The sequence below is a fragment of the Schistocerca piceifrons genome, chromosome 5 (genome assembly GCF_021461385.2).
Source record: "Schistocerca piceifrons isolate TAMUIC-IGC-003096 chromosome 5, iqSchPice1.1, whole genome shotgun sequence".
NCBI lineage: Eukaryota > Metazoa > Arthropoda > Insecta > Orthoptera > Acrididae > Schistocerca > Schistocerca piceifrons.
Window position 1 is genome coordinate 250,737,698 of NC_060142.1, and position 22,145 is coordinate 250,759,842.

At 41.4% G+C, this 22,145-nt stretch overlaps 1 protein-coding gene across 1 annotated transcript in view; it reads right to left on the reverse strand.

Moving 5' to 3' along the window:
* LOC124798617 (V-type proton ATPase subunit d) overlaps window positions 1-22,145 on the reverse strand; it is a 79,616-nt gene that overhangs the window by 42,466 nt on the left and 15,005 nt on the right. The window contains exon 4 of the mRNA XM_047262093.1: window positions 12,866-13,023. Coding sequence (XP_047118049.1) covers window positions 12,866-13,023 — 158 coding nt within the window. The remainder of the gene's footprint in view (window positions 1-12,865; window positions 13,024-22,145) is intronic.

The window sequence follows — 22,145 nt, forward strand, 5'->3', positions numbered from 1 at the left end:
TCCAGAGTCCAGCAAGGGACCATCTTCTACATCTACATCTGCATTGATACTCCGCAAGCCACCCAACGGTGTGTGGCGGAGGGCACTTTACGTGCCACTGTCATTACCTCCCTTTCCTGTTCCAGTCGCGTATGGTTCGCGGGAAGAACGACTGTCTGAAAGCCTCCGTGCGCGCTCTAATCTCTCTAATTTTACATTCGTGATCTCCTCGGGAGGTATAAGTAGGGGGAAGCAATACATTCGATACCTCATCCAGAAACACACCCTCTCGAAACCTGGCGAGCAAGCTACACCACGATGCAGAGCACCTCTCTTGCAGAGTCTGCCACTTGAGTTTATTAAACATCTCCGTAACGCTATCACGGTTACCAAATAACCCTGTGACGAAACGCGCCGCTCTTCTTTGGATCTTCTCTATCTCCTCCGTCAGACCGATCTGGTACGGATCCCACACTGATGAGCAATACTCAAGTATAGGTCGAACGAGTGTTTTGTAAGCCACCTCCTTTGTTGATGGACTACATTTTCTAAGCACTCTCCCAATGAATCTCAACCTGGTACCCGCCTTACCAACAATTAATTTTATATGATCATTCCACTTCAAATCGTTCCGCACGCATACTCCCAGATATTTTACAGAAGTAACTGCTACCAGTGTTTGTTCCGCTATCATATAATCATACAATAAAGGATCCTTCTTTCTATGTATTCACAATACATTACATTTGTCTATGTTAAGGGTCAGTTGCCACTCCCTGCACCAAGTGCCTATCCGCTGCAGATCTTCCTGCATTTCGCTACAATTTTCTAATGCTGCAACTTCTCTGTATACTACAGCATCACCCGCGAAAAGCCGCATGGAACTTCCGACATTATCTACTAGGTCATTTATATATATTGTGAAAAGCAATGGTCCCATAACACTCCCCTGTGGCACGCCAGAGGTTACTTTAACGTCTGTAGACGTCTCTCCATTGATAACAACATGCTGTGTTCCCATCTTCCGATGGGGGGGGGGGGCTAAGTCCGCGGCTGGCGCGCTGCCAAGATGACGTAGCGCCGCCTTATCGGCGGGGTCAAAGGTCAAGCGCTCAGAGAGCTGACGTAACATGCTGTTGCATACTCTATGTCGACAGATTCTAGATGTACCCTTGTCCGTTTTTAAGCTACGCTACAGATCACTTTATTTGTGAAAATAGATTGTACAATCGCCCACAAATTTAACATATTCACAAGTACCTTTACCTTTGATCCATATAAATACAGTTTCATTAACAGATAACTTACGTCTACTACGTGTATACAGGGAAAAAGGTGAGGGTGACATATATGATGATTTGCCAAAGTCTTTATTTGCATTTTCAGTCACATGATATGTTCGATAGGCTATGATGTCACGATCGACGAAGCTTTCCAGTCCTGATACATTCGGAACGCCCGTACCACCACGTACAATAGCGACTGTTAACCATCCGTTGCCATGGGTGAAAGAATCATTGATGTCAATGCTGAAGTTCAGTCTGCAACCACAAAAGACTGCGGGTCCATCGAGTAGAGAGTGTGCAGCGACAGATTTGATAGTATTCTTTTTCTTGTCAGCAGCTGATGTTGTCATTTCGACGTCTTCAATTGTTTTATATATTGTCTGTCTTGCACGACGACGGTATCTTCTGTAAAAGGGATGGCTGAAACAGTTGGGGAAAGGATGGCGGCAGCCAAAGTCTGTGTAGACTCATCTATACTGCTGTGTGGTAGTACAGGGGGGATGGTAGTATAGGAGAAGGCATCCCACTCAGTTTTAGAGAAGGCCCACCTGGGAGGGGGACAGAGTGACATACATTGAAAGGAAGGGGCAAAAACAATCAGACAATGATTGCTGTCACATGAGTCATCATTGACACCCCACTGAATGGAGGGAAGAAGGCCAGGACTTCAGATGGAGAGGTCAATGGCAGAGAAAGTGCTGTGTGCCACACTAAAGTGTGTGGGGGCACTGGTGTTTACTAGACAGAGGTCAAGCCCTGTCGGAACAGCTTCAACAGTCCTGCCCAGGGCAGTAGTCGGGTGACTACCCCGAAGAGGGTTGTGGCCATTAAAGTCTCCTTGAAGCAGGAAGGGAGAAGGGAGTTGTTGAAGAAAGGTGGTTAGGGCAAGGGATGTGTGTGGCCTGTCAGATGGGAGGTAGAGATTACCTATTGTGATTGGAGTAGCCAGATGGACCCTGACAGCAATTGCTTCCAGAGTGGTATGGAGGGGAACCCATTTACTAACAATGTCCTTTCGGACCAAGATGCAAACACCACCAGAAGCCCGCAAGGGGCCAATTCGGTTCCGACAAAGTGTGGAACCCACGAAGGGTGGGTGAGTAAGAGTTGACAAAATGGGTCTCCTGGAGAGCAATGCAAGCAGCAGAGTAGGAGGAAAGTAGGGGCTGTGACTCTGGGAGGTGATACAAATATCCATTACAATTCCACTGGAGGATTCTCAAGCTGGAGTCCAAATGACAAGCGAACAAACCAGAGCCAGTCACGCCACCGAGTCACCATCTGTCACCAATAAAGATGGGGTAAAGTCGATATAGGTGGGGTCACACTCTGTTGGTTCATTGGCTGGAGGAGGGGAAGGCGGCGGCACCTCAGGTGGTACTGGAGGGGCCTTGCCCTTGTTCTTGTGTTTCTGCTTCTTCTCTTGTGAAGGAAGAGAAGGGCAGACTGCAGTGAGGTTGGGCACAGAATTACACCTGGCAATCTTGACACCCACCAGCCGCAGATCTCGCGGCCGATGCAGAGCTGCAGATCACCTTTCAGGTGGGGGCTGGGAAGAAGAGTCCCGGGAAGGTGCTCCAGAACCAGTGGCTGCCAAAGAAGGGGAGCAATTCTCCAGCAGGGGATGGGGAGCAGCACCCGAAGGGGTGGGTAGGGGAGGGGGAGGGGGCATGGGAGGCAGAAGGTGTAGGGTGAATGGAGCGGGGCTGGGAAGATGAGGGAGTAGGAGGGGGAATGGACGTAATTGATGCAAAAGTAGAATTAATAGGCACGGGATGTAGCCAGTCATACTTTCAACAAGCCTCATTGTAGGTAAGTCGATCTAAGGTCTTCTACTCTTGAATCCGTCGTTCTTTCACATACACCGGGCATGCTGGCAAGCGTGGAGGATGCTGCGCATTACAATTTACACACACTGGCGGGGAGCACAGGCACTCCCTCATGGAGGGGGCACCCCAATATCACTGCAGAGGGGATCATTGGTGCAGCGGAAGATGTGTGTCCAAACCATAAGAATTTAAAGCATGTCATTGGTGGTGAAATGTAAGGTTTTACATCACACTGATACACCTTCACCTTCTCTGAGAGGGTATCCCCCTCAAAGGCCAGGATAAAGGTGCCTGTATTGGTGTGATTGTTTTTAAGGCCTCGCAGTACATGGCGAATAAATCGAACTCCTCGCCACTCAAAGTTTGCACTGAGCTCCTCATCAGTTTGGAGAAGAATATAAAGAACCAGATCACATTTTACTCATGGATTCCACTTCACCATACTTATCTTCAATCATCTCCACGAAAAACAAAGGCTTGGTCACAGCAAAACTTTTACCATCAGTCCTGGTACAAAACAGGTATAGAGGGAAAGGTTTCAACAGAAGTTGGCGAGCTGGGAAGCTAGGGGGTGGCTAGGGAGAGGAAGGCTGAAGGATCAGAAGAAGGAGTGTCATGTCATCTACCACTCTTAAAGATGGCCCACAGTATGGGCAGAATGTTGAAGCTTTTGTCGTTTCATGTGCAAGGTGTCCGCCATAGTACCACCCACTCCGACCAGGGGCTCGCCCCGTGGGCGTCGCCCAGCCACACAAGGGCCGTCTGCCCCAAAGTGATGAGCATCGACTCCTTGGCATACATGAGGTATTAACAGCTCAGGTACTAGTAGTGTGATCCCTGTGTTTTCGGGGGGGGGGGGGGGGGGGGGGGGGGGGTCAGCCAAGTAGGTACTTAACAGCCCTACCATGTGGACTGGCTACCGTGATGGTGACCTAGCAGGAAGGGAGCCAGGGTGCAAGGGGAAAAGGAAGGGGAGAGGAGCCCGCACCATGGAAACTAGGTTGGGAGTTCATCCCCAAATGTCTCACACTGAACAGAAAACGTTGGAAATGGAGGTCAAACCCCAAGGGGACCAAAAATGCCAAAAAGGAGATGAAAACAGCAAACTAAACAATAGCACATACCAAAACAAAGCCGGGAGGAGAGCCAGGTTGATATAAAGAAGTCTGCCAAGAGGGAAAGGAGGGGGCAGGGAGAAATGAGCAAGGACAGGGAAGGAGAGGAACAGGGACGGTAATGCAGTCTGGAAAAAGGAAGAAGACTGCAACAGTTTGGGACCCCGTGCGCACCACACACATACCCACAAAAGGGACTGTGGGCCCCCCAAAGGAGGAGGAGGAGGAGGAGGAGGAGGAGGAGGAGGAGGAGGAGGGGGGGGGGGGGGGGTTCATACTGACATTATGAATGTGAATAGCCAGAAATAAAACATTTTTATTGTTTGTCTTAGTGTTTCTCCCACATACTGACTAGAGGATGTATCAGAATTTTATTCAGTCGTCATTTACTTCAAAGCATGCTACTTCAATATGACATATACCAGTTATCTCCAGACGAGTCAACGGTAACCAACATAGGCTTCCCATGTCGCACTATCTATTAGTGCACTGTATGCATTTTGTGTATGTATCATCATCTTAATGAAATATTATCCACATGACCCAGTAACAAGTGAACTGTTAAACTAAGCTGTTCAATTGGGTGGCCTTCTGCATAGCCTGACACACACAGAGAGAGGACAGTCGAAATAAGACAAGTCGAAGCATTATCCGACTAATACCTGTTATCACATCTGTAAGTTTCACTGCATGGATTCAAAGAGTCTCCGAACAATTTTGCTAAAGATTTTTTTTTTATATATTTGTTACATATGCAGTGAAAATACAGTAATACCATACTCTGTGGGTTGCAAATGGTTAGAGTAGCATTTGTGGTCACTGCAATGTTCTGATCTATGTAGAACATAGCACACAGATAAGTTATTTTATAAACTCTCACATTCCACAAGAGTAAATCATCCTTCACTAATTCTCAGACTGTCTTCAATCTTAGACAGAGGGCAGAAAATTTATTCATGTAACCTGATCAGATTAAGGCCTTCAGGCCCTCTAATATTGGACCAGGGTTTCCCAAATACAGTATTGTTTTACATCATAGTTTCCTAAGAAATAACAATAATTTTAAAATTATTAATATAATTAAAAATGTTTTGAATGTATGTAGATATAATGTGAATAAATAGTCCTGACTAACAACTAGTAAAGTTAGTACTAGCAGCATTAGATTAACTTGAAATTTCTGTAAGATTCTGGTTATCTTAGACAAAACTTTGGCAACTTATGGAATGAAAGTTATGGACTTTGACATCATAGTATCCTCTGTATCCGGTGTCGGCCTTCTAGCTTTTATAGTGGCCTGTTAATCTCCCAGACAGAACATCCATTTTTCTTAACTATTGTTTTCTGGTGAGCTAATACCCTCCTCACAGCATTACTTCCACTAGTACCTCATCTCCAGACCTCACTGCAGCTCTCCTGCGAAACTTTCAGAACTAGCATTCCTGGAAAAAAGGGTACTGCGGAGACATGGCTTAGTTACAATCTAGGGGATGTTTCCAGAATGAAATTTTCACTCTGCAGAACTGTGTGCTCTGATATAAAACTTCCCGGCAGGCTGTGGCTAAACCAAATCTCTGCAATATACTTTCTTCCACGAGTGCAATGTCCTTTCTTTCAGGAATCCTAGTCCTGTAAGCTTCACAGGAGAGCTTCTAGGAGGTTTGGAAGGTAGGAGATGTGGTATTGTCAGAAGCAAGGCTATCAGGGCACGCTGTGAGTTGTGTTTACATAGTTCAGTTGGTAGAGCACTTGCCCATGAAAGGCTAAGAACCCAAGTTTGAGTCTTGGTCCGGCACACAGTTTTAACCTGCCAGCACCTACTCCACTCCACAGTGAAACTTTCATTCTATAATTCCTGGAATCATCTATACTCAGTTAATTCTGGAAGCCACTGCTATTATTTACACACAGATCCATCAGCAGCTTTAAGTACAAGTAAACAGACTCATGTCTATAGCATTCATATTTATTTGTAACAAAAGCTTAAAACATATTTCACATTTAAAACACTGTTTTGAAAATGGTGATCATGCAAACTTGAACCTGCACTCTGCATACATGATATCTTCAATGGCATAGATACAGGAAACCAGATTAATCTGGTGTTTCTACACTTTCAAAATGCTTTTGATTCAGTACCAAATCAAGGCTATGGAGGCCATTCAAGTAGGAACCAGTAATGGGGACGAGACAATCTGATCTGCCTGAGGAGGAGGAGGACAACCAATGATTTGTATTGGCATGGGTTTAGAGAAATTGGTAATGGAATCACTCACTCAGCAACCACCAATATGCCAATTAAAAATATCTTACAGTTTTATACAGCATTATGTGAGATGGGTAATGGAAACATAGGCAATGAAAGGCGTTTTGCCTTTCATTAAGTAATGTTCAATCACCACAGAAATTCTTTTTCGTCCATTTTTTTACAGTCACTCTACTTCCTTGATTCACACGAATGCCAAACACAAAGAAATAGACCAATATGACTGAATTTGGTGTGCATTCTTTCCAAAGATGCTACTAACTAAAATGACCTCAATACATGCCGGTGGTGCCATCTCTCGGACTTTGCACAGACTTTTCAAACGCCCCTCATAGTTTTAAAACAAAGCGTAGGGCTATAGATAGAGAGATGCTTAATGAAATGAGTTTGGCTGTCAAGACAGAAATGCGTAATGCCTTCAATGCCTACCGTAGTCGAATATTGTCAAGCAAGCTTTCACAGAACCCAAAGAAAGTCTGGTCATATGTAAAGGCTATTAGTTACACCAAAGTTTATGTCCAGCCGCTAGTGAATGAGACAGGAACCAAAATTGAGGGTAGCAAAGCATAAGCTTTTAAAAGTTCCTTTACAAAGAAAAACCCAGGAGAAACGCCCCAATTTAATCCTTGTACCACTGAAAAGATGAATGGAATAAATATTAGTGCCAGTGGTGTTGAGAAACAGCTGAAATGGTTAAAATTGAACAAAGCTCCAGGGCTCGATGGAACCCCTGTCAGATTCTATACTGAATTTGCAGCTGAGTTAGTCCCTCTTCTAACTATAGCCTATCACAGATCCCTTAAACAAAAACCATGTCCAGTTCTTGGAAAAAGGCACAGGTCACACCCGTTCACAAGAATGGTAGTAGAAATGATCCACAAAACTACCGTCCAATATCTCTGACATCGATTTGTTGTAGAATCTTAGAACACATTCTGAGCACACACATAATGAGATATCTTGAACAGAATGACCTCAATGCCAACCAGCATAGATTTCGTAAACACTGATCATGTGAAACGCGACTCACACTTTTCTCACATGAGATACTGAAAGCTTTGGATCAAGGCAATCAGGTAGATGCAGTATTTCTTAATTTCTGAAAAGCATTTGACTCAGTACCACACCTATGATTATTGTCAAAAGTACGATCATATGGGGTATCAAGTGAAATTTGTGACTGGATTGAGAACTTTCTGATAGGGAGGACACAGCACGTTATCCTGGATGGAGAGTCATCATCAGATGTACAAGTAACTTCGGGTGGGCTCCAGGGAAGTGTGTCGAGACCCTTACTGTCCATTTTGTATATTAATGACCTTGCAAGAAATATCAATAGTAAAATCAGGATCTATGCAGATGATCCTGTTATCTGTAATGAAGTATCATCTGAAAGAAACTAAATATTCAATAAGACCTTGATAAGATTTCAATGAGGTGCAGAGCTTGGCAGCTTGCTCTAAATCTTCAAAAAGATAAAATTTTGCACTTCACAAAAAGAAAAAATGTATTATCCTATGCCTATAATATCAATGAGTCATTGTTGGAACCTGCCAACTCATACAAATACCTGGATGTAACACTTTGTAGGGACATGAAAATGATCACATAGATGTAGTTGTGGGTAAAGCAGGTGCCTTCAGTTTATTGATAGAATGTTACGGACGTGCAATCAGTCTACAAAGGAGATTTCTTAAAAATCACTCGTGCAACCAGATCTACAATATAGCTCAAGTGTGTGGGACCTGTACAGATAGGACTAACAGGGATATTGAACTTATACAGATAAGGGCAGCATGAATCATCAAAGGTTTGTTTAATCCATGGGGGAGGGTCAGATATACTGAGGCAAATGAATTGGAAGTCTCTTGAAGACAGACAAACTATCCCAAGAAAGGCTATTAATAAATTTTCAAAACTGGACTTAAATGATTACTCCAAGAATATACTACAACCCTCATATATTGCTCACACAGAGATCATGAGGATAAGAGTAGAATAATTACAGCATGCAAGGAGCCATTCAAATCATCATTCTTCCAGCACTCCATATGTGAATGGAACACGAAGGAATCCTAATAATTGGTACAGTGGGACATATCCTTTGCCCTACACCTCATGGTGGTTTGTAGAGTAGATGTAGATGCAGATACTGAGAATTGTTACCAGCAACTCAAAACTATGGAGGTAGAGGCATCTCTACCAGAACAAACCATAATGTATGTGCTGAACATATCCATAAAGCAAAATAGTAATTTTAGATTATATTACTGATGGCAACATATGTAACACTCAGTTTTGTTAATCAAAACGAGGAATTCTTGGTGCCACAGGCTGAAAAAAGATAGTTGTAGGCATTAATGGTACAAGGAAAATGTATGTATTGTATTCAGAGAGTTTGTTTTTTCTCTTGTAGGTAAAAAAGAACTAGTTCCATCAGTGTGTTACAAATCTGGAGTTGCAAAAAATTGGGAACTTCTGATTTGGTGTTTGCTGGCCACTAAGACTGCAACACCAGAAAGGGTAATAAATTCAAAATTTTACTTACTAAGGGTACACAGTACAGCAGGAAGAATACACAACTAAATTTATAGGTTATCTGGTGCTAGACAGGATGTGAAATTTATACACAGATCTGCCACATATGTCAGCAACAACTGATCTAATCCAGTTGGGCACCAAGTCAAAGTGAGTTTGGATGACAAATACGGGCACGTCATTCTATCCTGCTTCAACTCTGTGTCAGAGTTCATCAATCACAATGCCTGGCAAGTGGTGTTCTGGATAAATGGATAATTTCCCTTTTGGATACATGTACTAGGTATCACTGAGTGAACACAGTCAAAACAGATGAGAGAAACTTTCATGCTTAATCTCCTCCACTGGCCTCAAAATTGCATATACATCTGTACCATAAGCAGTGAATTCATTCAGGAAGCAGATCTTGTACACACAATCAGGGTAAGCCACAGCACAGGTACCGATGTCCTGCTTAGACCCATCTGTAAAAGCATTTAGTTACGGCGCTGGTCTGAAATATTGTAAAATCTCTTTAAATACTCTCAGATAATCAGCCATGCAACATCATTCAGTTCAAGCAATGTTCCTGCTACCTAACTTTGCCTTGGGCGGTCTTGATGACCATGGAGAGTCAAGGCCTTATCAGAAACAGTATGCCCTAACAAAGTCTGTAGTCATAACTACACCCATACAATAAGTGTGATAACAAATCACGTTATGAGAATCAAAACTCTGGTACACCACAGCAGAAGCATTACTATCAACTTGTACAATGGCAACAGTCAACCAACCATTACCATGACTAAAAGTATAATTATTATTAACATTAAAATTAAATACACATCTTACAAACACACAAGGACAGAGGTACAGGCAACTCCTTTCAGTTTATTCTTCGTGGCACCAACTCCAGTTCCACTCTTCACATCAATGTTGTCAATAGACTTAAAAATTGGGAATGCCCCTCTAGCTAGTGTCGTGAAGAATAAACTGAAAGTAGATTCCTCCACCTCTATCCCTGATGGTACTTTTGTATTTGTAGGATGTGTATTTAACTTTATTATTAGTAACAATGATACTTTCAGTCATGGTAATGACTGGTTGACCACTGCTATTGTAAGCATTGGTAGTAATGCTTCTACTGCTAACGTGTTCTTGTCATTTGATTTGTCGTCTTACTCATCATATTGGTGAGGTTGCGAATAAAGAATTTGGTAGGTTGTAATATGTTTCTGATACAGCCTTGACACACTGTACTTGTAGTACACGATAAGTAGAGGGTACTGAAGCTGTTTTTATTTGGTTTAAAAGACACAGAGTTTGTGAAAAATATTTCTGTAACTGGTGACTGTGGTAATCACATCCGGTCTGGTAAACACGTCTGCCGTGCCTAATAAACCTAGAAGCACTGCAGGATGTGCCAGGGACTAAGTTCCACACTAAGGACGACATGCAGCTCTCGTTGCACAAGTGGAATCAAACCTGCATTGAGCCACTGAGTCACCCAGGTACACTAACTATCCAAGGACAGCCCCGAGAGATATAACAGAAAATTCACTTCTCAGCTTTTGGCAAGATCAATGTTTTATTTATTTTAATTCATGGGATTTAAGGTAACCTTTAACAATGATGATGATGGTGATAAACAGTGCAGCAGTATATACAATGACTTTCAAAATGTACCCAGTACGACAGACAAACAGCACAGATATGTATTTTCTGATTCTACTTTGCTTGAATGGATAAACTGTTTAAAAGATCATCAATGTTGCAACAATGAAAGATTTTCATCATGTAAAGCTTCCTATGTGGACTAAATGAACTGTGAAATGCTGTATGAACTTTATCAACAATATTCCTAATTTTGAACAAACTGTCACCTGTACAGTTGTCACAAAAGTGTAGCATTTTCAAAAGTAAAATAAAATGGTCTCTAGAAATAATTTTGCTAAAACTGGAGTGATAAAAGTATATCTATGGACCAATAAGCATTTATTTTCAACTTTTTAACTTGAAAAATCAGAAGACAAATAGCAACAAAACTATAGTTCCTAAAATCGCCTATCATTCCACCTTGATAGTCAATAATGCACAGAGTCACGAGTATTTGCCTTGGTATATATGCAAAATCAACATATTTTGTCTGCTGTAAAATGAAACAGGTCTTCTGACAGGAATATCATAAAAAATAAGAGTATGTCTGAGTCATTAACCGACTGATGTGTGCCCTGAACGCAACTCATCAAACGCATTATTTAACGGCCGGAAATAAGTTTGTTTGTGATCAAAAGTGTTACTAAGGTGTGTTCTTTCCCGAAGTATTTCATTTTCTGATTCTACAGATCCTGAATGTCTGCTGACTCCGCCTCTTGTAGAAACATCAAACTAGTGTGTTGTACCAGCTCATTTTTAGGGCTGAGGACTATCACTTTGAGACACTGTTGATGACTCATCACTCTACTGACATCAGAGAATTTACACTCTCTGTCACTCCTAGTGATCATTTTTGGATACTATCTGTGGAACCACAGCAATGTACAACAGAAGAGTGTGAAGTTAATACTAAAAAAAAAAAAAAAAACAAAAAAAAAAAAAAAAAAATTAATATCGATATCGAAACCTGCAGTGAGGGACCACAGCAGCAAATGTAGATACACATTCCAATATGCAACTGGAACTCAAAGTATGCCACAGAAATTCAGTTCTGTGTCTTAACACTCTAGAGAACACTGGTACCTGTGGCTCAGTGTGCTTAATCTCATCGACAGCAATGAGACGACTGGCAGAATGGGATGTATAAACACGTCAACAGTGTTTAAGGATGATGCAGAGGCCACACTTAAACACATCCATAGCACATGGGGAGCATCAGGGCATGATGAGTTAACTAGTCCACAGCAGTCAGAGGGTTATCAGTTCTATGGCAGATAGTGTTCATTACTCAATAGGCTGTGCAGTTCTCCACAGTTCGTCAGCTTTTGAACTGTCACAGGGTGCCTCACCATTCCTGATCATTGTAATGATACTGAAACACAGATTGTTGTCTGTAAAGTGTATAGTTAGCCTTGCTTAACATCTGCTTGTGGAATGTTGCCAGGTGCAAATGATGACAAATTTAAAGTTATGAAACCATTCAGAGCATTATTTGTGCCATATGAATGCCATCGATTATGTTGCCTATTTAATCTGTGCAACTGCAATTCGATTAACACAAAGGGTACACCAAAAATTCATTATCATGGAGATCAGATTTTGTGGGTTGTTAGATTTCAATTCACACTGTCGCATCCCAGCCTTAGCATGACGTAGGGGTTTGCTACGTACTCCAAGCGGCCATTAAGAAGGGACTAAGGTTAGACTAAATGCATCATTCATCTAGAGGTCATTAATGATGAGTACCAGCTCAGATTCAGCAAGGACAGAATTGAGACAAGCTGTGTCCTTTTTTAAGGAATCTCTGCATTCAATTCCAGTGATTAAAGGAAACAATGGAACACTTAAATCTGGATTGAGACACAGCCTCCTGAATGTACATCCTATGTCAAACATTGCAACACCTCCCTTAGATTGTCACATAAAGATTATAGTTATCCCACAGGATGCTACTGCTGCTTACTCCCTTTCAATTAAACACTGAAAATTCAAAGGAAGATATGGTATTAGAGATGAAACATTTCTTAAGTTCATACATTTTCAAACACTAATTACTAGCCACTATCTCAGCTAAACAAGAGACATGCAGAGGTAAGGTACATGCCTTTCTCCCATATTTTGCAGAAATTCATAGACAATAATATAAGCACAAACAAAAGATGTAAATTATTAGTAGCTTAATTAATCATAACAAATCATAAGTACTGTTTCACTTACAGCAAGAATTTCACACATAGTGTCAGCTGTTGTACCACCAAGTTCTTTGCAGAAAGAGTAGAATGCTTCTAAGTATGCCTTGTACAGGGTGTTTCGTATTATTTCTATATTCATTTCATCAAGATCTTGTTCACTGATGCAGTCCACAAAGAACGGAGCTGAGAAAAACATTTAGTTAAGTAATATTACAAGTTCAATTACCGTCTTCAGCTGTGTAGTTATTCTTTCAGTTAAATTAATGTCAGAATGCCCACATTCAAAAACAAAGAAATGCTCTTAAACAGCAGAAAAAGGTGTTAACTGATGGCTAATAAAGAAGGTTCAGTCAGAACTATTTGTGTGTCAAGAAACATATTTCTGGAGCAGTCAGTACAAAATTTGAGGAATATTGCAAATACAATATGTTTAATTAGAAAGAGTACATACTTATTTGTTAGGTGAAAAAGATGATAAGAAGAACAGTGACTATTCCAAAACAATTACACTAAATGAAATAACTTTAAAACTCACACCACCCACGGCAATGTGGGTAGCATTTCTTTTTCCTTCAGTTACATGGTAACTTTTGCAAAAAGGCATCATAGAAATATAGCTCCATAAATTGGCAAAGCATATACAGGGTCCAACACAATGAATAGTACAATCTGAGTCATAGTATAGCACTGCTGTTGTGCCTGCAAAAACAAGTATGCACATGCTGCACTGAGGCACTGGCCATTTGTAATTACGAACTTGTGTAGTTCAGAGCATCGAGCATTCGCTGTCAAAGCACTTAAAAAAAAAAAAAACAACAACGGGACTCTCATCACAATTTAGCGAGTCTTTCATCACTATTTTGAGTTGAAATGACATGATGAAAGTCTTGGATCATCAGATGATTGTATGGGGTGGAAGGGTGGGGTCAACAATTCCAGACAACTGCATCTTGTGCAATGAAGAAGAGTGCAGGGCAACAAAGGATGCAGCAGTCCGCAAAGCAAGTGAAGCAGGTGCATCAAGCAACTCATCTGAAGTCCTTACCATGCCGCCAAATATGTTTTGGTGCTAAAAATGTCAAGATTGTTCCCAGTGGAGCATTATTCATAACAGCCTCCACTTCTACCCATACAAATTTCAGGCTGTGCAGAAACTAAATAAACGAGATGCAGCTGCCCGATGAAGCTTTGCCTTGCACCTGCTGGAACTTTTAGTATACAACCCACAGATGCAAAACAGTAGATGTCGGATGAAGCTTGCTTCATGTAGACAATGGAATAAATAAACAGAATTACAGGTACTGAGTATCACATAACCAACATAATTTTCACTGGCTGCATTAGAAAACGCTATACAGTGAACATTTGTGTGGTGCAGTGTAGCTTCATCTGGAATCACCAGTCCATATTTTTTTGAGGACTGACATGGCGATGCACCAATGGTCATTAGTGATAGCTAGGTCCAAATAGTAAATGACTTTTCTTTAAATGTTGAGCAACGATGTGGTTTCACCAGAACTGGGCAACAAATCATATGGCTTGCCATTCAGTGAATGTCTTGCAGTGCCATTTTCCTGGTCACTTTATTTCTACGTTTGCAGACATTCACTGGCCAGCACAATCACCCAATTTGAATGCGCCTGAATTTTTCTAGTGAGGATACTGAAGATTTAAGCATAAGCTACATATCGTCACATTGTGGATGAACGCAAGAAAAGAATGTGTACAGCTGTGGAGCAGACTCCACTGAACATACTGGGTCAGGTGATGGAAGCTTTTGTTTGCCACCTGGAGGAATGCACAGAATGAGATGGTGACTATTTGTAAACAAGTACTTGGCATATATATTTGCCAATTTGTTTCAAAGTTAAATACTTTTTATATTCCACTGTTAATGCTGTTGAACTCTGTATAAGTTATGGCAATTGCTACCAGCTTACAGCCAACTGCACCAAGAATCAGGTCGATCTTTTGTGAAATCTGCAGTCATCCACAGAGGAAAGGCAATTTATTTAATTGTCAAATATGGCACACAATTTTGAATATTATATGTCTTTTCAGTTCAAGATTCTGTACAAGGGGAAAGAGGGAGAGTTAATTTTAAGTCTACATGATTTAAATTATGAATGACAATGTGACATTTTATTGGGAGTGACAGTCTAAAAGGAACATTCTTTGAAGTAGAAACCTTTAAGTAAACAGAAGAGTCAACTCAAATTATGCTGTGATGGAAGATTAAAGTGGAAGCATCAGAATTCAAATCAGTTCAGACATATTTCACAATATCTGTTCATGATAACGGTCATGGGGGCTTGTTGCAGACGATTTATAATACTATACAACACAAGAAAAAATATAAGCAACAGTTATAGGGGAATCTGTGTTGCCAAAACTAGCCTATATACTAGGGAGATCTACAAAAAGTTTCCCCAATGTGTTACAAAAAAAAGCGCTTTCATTGGCAACAGATACAGCAATGCTTGAGCTACTTTTCGACAATCACCAGAGAATCTATCTTACTGTGAGATAAACTGTTGTATTCATGTGTCTCAAAAGTCTGCCACTTGGAAATGGAAACAGTGTGTGGCAGTCTTCAGCTCTTCATCATTGTAAAAACGCTTTCTGGTTTTCTCAAGACTTACAGAAAGATGGAATTTACTAGGAGCAAGGAAAGAACTGTATGGTAGATGATCAAACAGCTTCCACAGCTTCCAGACAAAGTAATAGTGAAACTGCTTTATTTCAGAGCTTTTTCTAAGCCATAGGTGTTTGCAAAAGTTATTGAAAAGACTGTATTTATAAGGGCAACTGATAATTTCAGTTCACGTAATTTGCTGTCAAACATACAGTATGAATTCGGAAGAGGTTTAGCAACTAAAAATGCTATCTTCCTTTTTCTCTGCGAGGCAATGGATAGATGAAATAAAAAATTCGGAACAGTAGCAGTCTTCTTTGATTTAACTAAGGCATTTGTGTTGATCACAAAGTATTACTACAGAAACTGAACCCATATGGAATAGAAGCAGCAGTTCACAACTGGTTTCACAAATACTTTAAGAACAGACAGCAAAAGATCATTCTACACAGTAATGAGAAAGGCTATGAGATGACACATGTTTGGGGCACAGCTAAACAGGAAGTGTCTAAGAGGTCAGTGCTGTGACCATTGCTGTTTCTTATATATGATATGACAGATGATTCCTGGTACTAAAGGATGTTGAGTGGAACATAGGCAATGTATCAAAAAGTGCAGTTAAGACAAGTTCATGCCTTGCAGAAAATAAACTGATGCTAAATCACAGTAAGACTCAGTTTTTACAGTTTCTATCACACCGTTCCACTGAAACTGACATTTTGATTACACAGCATGGACAATTCAAATTCCTAGTGTTTAAATAGATAACCAGCTGTCATCAAAAGCCCATATTCAGGATCTTCTTCAAAACCTGAATGCTGCTATATTGACCATCATAACAGTATCTGCAGTAAGTGATAGTTGAACAGGAAAATTAGTCTACTTTGCTTATTTTCATTCATTTATGACATGGTATTATATTCTGACGTAAGTCGTCTTACTTGCAGAGAGTATTTTTTGGCTCTGAAATGAGCAGTATGAGCAATATGTGGTATAAGTTAATGAGCCTCTTGTCAAGTCTTGTTCAGGAGTCTGGGAATTCTGATGTTCATCTCGATTGTAGAGCCACCACCATTTTCTGCAGAAGCATAGCATTGCAAATGCCACAGCCAGCCAGCAGACACAGGATGTTGCTATACCGATTAAAAGAACATAGCTGTTTTCATATTAAAAGACAGAATAGGCCCAGCACCACAAACCATCCAGCACAGCAATAAAGCAGGGGTGTTACAGATTGAGCCAAGTAGTTTCTCAACCGGCAGAGTGCAGAAATGTTGTCAGAAACGTGACTAGATGTGGCGCCATGACACAGCAAATGAGACACTATCTTGTATAAACAGCTGTGACTCTAGCAGAAATTCACAGCCTTGCAGACCAATGATGAAAAGGGCTATGCCGGGCACCATCACACCGAAGAATGCCCCTCCTGCATTGTGGACAGCACCTGTTGGTGCCAAAACTGCCTTCTGGGACTGTCTTCGCTTCACTGGTGGGCCACTCCAGGGTCATGATGCAGCAGCAGCAGCAGCAGCAGCAGCAGCAGCAGCAGCAGCAGCTCGACTCCTGCCAGAGGGCAGTTGGTTGTGCTAGGGGGGCAGTTGGGGTGGTACAGCCGCCATCCCTTCTATGCTGGTGTAGGCACCTTGGTGCCTTGCGCCACCACTCACGTGCACGACTTCCCACTTGGAGGTTGGCACCCTCTGCAAGAGTTACGGTCCCTTCCTGCATCGCAGACAGCACATGCACAGTGTGGCATGTGCAACTGGGCTACATATTACTAGTCAGTCAGTCAGAGTCATCAGCATTCTGGGGTATATATGTCAGAGGTTGCTGGCCGGATGATGGTCAACACCGCACCACTGTTACCCACCTCACTACAAGCTGCTAGGGGCATGGCCACCATACTGCAGCATCTGAGTGTAGCTCCTAAAGCTATAATAAAGTGATTGACTTTTATGTGAGTGCAGGCTTTCTCAGGGAATTTCATATATGAAGTCTTCAGTTGTCAGACGAGTAGCGTCGTCGTCTCGTAGCAATGTTTCGAAGGAATGCATCTCTATCTTCAGGCGAAGTATCAGGATATCGTCGGTCGCAGGCTGATATCTCTGCTGGACCACTCTCCCCTTCCTCCTGCCAGCCAATCACGCCCCCACGGAATTGCCCGATGCGCCTGGAGACGTCGGCGGTTGGGGGGGGATGCATGTGCGGGGTTCGTGTCCCGGCATCCACCCCTGCCTGCACCGTCCGTGGCCCTTGGTGGCACAGAATGTTCTGCTCTGGTTTTCCTGATTGCAGGCTCCCAGGCTTTACTGATATGGTAGCCACTGTCACGGTTGATTAGGTTGTCGTGTAACCGTATCAACAAAAGCAAAACGAGGATAATGGAATGTTGTCGAATTAAGTCGGGTGATGCTGAAGGAATTAGATTAGGAAATGAGACACTTAAAGTAGTAAAAGAGTTTTGTTATTTTGGGAGCAAAATAACTGACGATGGTCGAAGTAGAGAGGATATAAAATGTAGACTGGCACTGGCAAGGAAAGTGTTTCTGAAGAAGAAAAATTTGTTAACATCGAGTATAGATTTAAATGTCAGGAAGTCGTTTCTTAAAGTATTTGTATGGAGCGTAGCCATGTATGGAAGTGAAACATGGACAATAAATAGTTTTGACAAGAAGAGAATAGAAGTTTTCAAAATGTGGTGCTACAGAAGAATGCTGAAGATTAGATGGGTAGATCACATTACTAATGAGGAGGTACTGAACAGAATTGGGGAGAAGAGGAGTTTGTGGCACAACTTGACTAGAAGAAGGGATTGGTTGGTAGGACATGTTCTGAAGCATCGAGGGATCACCAATTTAGTATTGGAGGTCAGCGTGGAGGGTAAAAATCATAGAGGGAGACCAAGAGATGAATACACTAAGCAGATTCAGAAGGATGTAAGCTGCAGTACGTACTGGGAGATGAAGCAGCTTGCACAGGATAGAGTAGCATGGAGATCTACATCAAACCAGTCTCAGGACTGAAGACCACGACAACAACAACAGTTCAGACTGGTCAGTACTGTTGTGGAAAGTCAGTATGGAGGCAGAAGAGTGTACTAGTGGTGCTTTTGTTCAAACAAGTTGCAGTACTGGTAGAGCACAAGCATCTGAATGTCATAAAACAACATATGGAACAAAATGTGGCATTCGCTTTGTACTGTATGATCTGGATGAACCAGACCAAGATTTGTTGCTATGGAGATCTGGGATACACCCTGTGGGCACAAGAAGTACAGTTCCAGGAAACTTTATAGTGTTTGTTATCATCATATGAAAGTGTTTCTGGATAAGTATTCTTTCCTACAAAGAAGTTGTTTTGATCAATTTTGGATTCATAAGAAGACAGTGAAGCGTAGCCTCAGAGAAGTTGTTATAAAATCAGTACTGAAAGTGAATCAGTGCATGGGACTTAACATGAAACCAGGAAAAAAGTTATGTTCCAGGTGTATTACACTGCTAAAAAAATGAAGAATCTTCTGATAATTTACATGGCAGTGATGAAGAGTATCAGCCACCTACAACCACAGCAGATGAGCAATTAAATACTTCAGTGACTGCTCTTGGTTTGTCTCCCATGAAGACACACAAAGTTGGGAAAAGAGACAGGCCCAGCTATGGTAGAAGAAAACTACAAGAAGCTCAAATGGAATTAAAACACAAAATAGCTGACACACTAATGGTGGAAGAGGAGGAACAATCTGCTCCAAAGGAACAGAAATCATGCCAGAAATGCTCTGATTTGGACAAAATTGTGCATGATTTGAAAGAAAAATGTGCCATATTCACACACCAGAAAATAGTAGCTATTCTCACCCTTGCACCTTCCAGCTGGTCTATTGACTACACTGCAAAGGAATTCAATGTTTCTACATATATGGCAAAGCAAGCTAGGAAAATAAAAGCAACCCAAGGAGTGCTTCCACAATTTCAGCAGGCTCAGGGTAAGCAATTGAGTTCAGAAATAAAGGTGCTAGTGTCGGAGTTTTATGAAAATAATGACTATAGCCGAATAATGCCTGGAAAAAAAGACTAACGGTGAAAATGGGAAAGGTACGTGTACAGATGCAAAAAAGATTGTTGCTATGCAACATATCAGAACTATGTGTAGAATTCAAGGAAAAGTATGCCAATACCAAAGTAGGTTTATCATCTTTTTTCAATCTTCGGCCAAAATGGGTTGTGCCTGTAAGTGCAAGGGATACACACAATGTTTGTGTATGTGAGACCCATTAAAATGCTAAGCTGATGTTTGCTGCTATAAAGGATTCTGGTCTGGATTACAAAGGTGCAATGAAGCTGCTAGTGTGTGACATCAGTTCCTACCAGTGCATGATACACAGGTGAGAAAAGTGTCCTGGTAAGGCAAATCTTGCAGAACACATGAATAACAAACTGTATTGTGAACTCCTTATGGGTGACAATGAACTTGTTTCTTATAAACAATGGACACACATGGATCGCACAAGTCTTGAAACAAAGCAAAGTACAGTGGAAGATTTTGTTGAAATGTGTTGTCAAAAAATGGACAAACTGACCACACACAGCTTCACAGAAACAGCACAATCGGCTTATCTCCAGTTTTGTAAGGATAATTTGAAACAAGATGAAATTGTAGTAATACTAGACTTTTCTGAAAATTGTGCATTTATAGTTCAAGATGCCATCCAAGGATATCATTGGGACAACAGTCAAGCAACTCTCCGGCCATTTGCGATTTACTATAGAGGTGAATCAGGTGATGTGTCTGTCATGAACCTGTGCATTTTTAGTGACTGTTTAATTCATGCTGCCATTGCAGTTCATGCCCACATTTGCACTGTCATGGCATATGTCAAAAACAAGCTGCCTCACATACATTTTGCGAAATACTTCAGTGATGAGGCAGCTAGTCAGTACAAAAACTGTAAAAATCTCGAAAATTTATGATGCATTACCATGATTTTCAGATTCACACACAATGGAATTTTTCCGCAACAAGTCATGGTAAACACGTATGTGATGGTATTGGTGCTACCATTAAGCGCATGGCATCACGAGCTAGTCTGCAGCACCCTACAGAAGGTCACATTCTAACACCTCTTCAATTATTTACCTGGGTACAGAAAAATATCTCTGGCATACAATCATTCTATGTTTCGAAAGATGAGGTGAAATCAGTCGAAGAGTTGCTAAAAAGCAGACTAGAACATGTTAAAACTGTTGCAGGCACAAGGAGCCATCATCACTTCTCTCCAGCGAACTCTGACAATGTTCAGATGAGCAGACTGTCCGATTATAACTATAGGTCCATGCAGAACATGTGTCTTCACAGTGTGTCTGACTCAGGATTCAGAAGCAAAAGCAGCAACATACAACCAGGTTGCTATGTTATTGCTGTTTATGATAACAAATGGCACTTAGAATGTGCTGCAGAGTGCTGTGAAGCAGAGGGTGACGTATTTGTGAACTTCATGGCACCAGCAGGACCGGCAAGATCATTTCATTGGCCACATTTGACAGACAGGTGTTGGATTCCTTTTGAACATATTCTTATGACATTTCCAGTTCCTACCACAGTGTCAGGAAGACAGTACAATTTGCCACTCAATGTACAGAGTAGAGTAGCTAAAGTGTGGGAGAACTTCTGTTTGAAGCACAATAGACTGGTTTTTAGCAGTTAAGGTGCAATAAACATTAATGATAAGTTGTGTTAATCTGTCTATATGTTGTTGCTTAGTGATTCAACAGTTGTGGGAGAGGATAAGAAGAGGCAGAACAGTTTACGATATGTTTTTACAAAATTGTGTTGTGGAACAATAGCCACATCACTAAATACATCTGTCAACTTCCATTGTACACAAATGTCTTGCAATAACATGCTGAAATTTTGAGATATATATCATTATGGTCTACTTATGCAGTGTGTGAAATTTGGCTTGGATACCACTTGTCCCTTTTGTGCTACCACACTTTGAAAATCCATGTTTTTCAGGTAATTTTTCAAATTTTTGTATTTTCGTGTGCATGTAACTCTGTGTGACTCATATGGGTAAGATGAGTTCTGTGTGTATTTAGGCCAAATTAAGCTCACCACACAAAAAATATAGGTAACCTTTTGAGTGAATTATATTTGGCATAGAGGGCACCTACAATATGTACCTTTTAACGTATTACATTTTTTTAATCACATTTTGGAATTTTTTATTTTCCCTCAGAAATATGTTGGTGTTTTGATTCATGGAGTGTGTTCTCTTAATGGATGTTACTGGGTTGTAAAAATTTCACTGGACTGTGTGGAACAGTTCCAAAGTTATTAAGACCTGAAGTTGGGTCTGAAGATAGATTGCCAGATGCGGGTTGCAATTTCCGGGTCTCGCCACCTTCTTTCACAAGTCGTAATTCTGGAACTAATTGGCAGGGGAAATTACTACTTTGTACATGAGTGGTGGTGGTTGTCGGGATGTTTAAGGGGGACTAAACAGCTAAGGTCATCAGTCCCCCATTCCAAAAACAGGCGAACAGGCGAGACATTAGGGCGCGGAGCAGATAAAACCCCAAGGGGAAGGAGACTCCCCCCCCCCCCCCCCCCCCCCCCCAGGCACTAAAGAACACAAATTAGGCAACAAACACTACAGACACGAAGACACCAG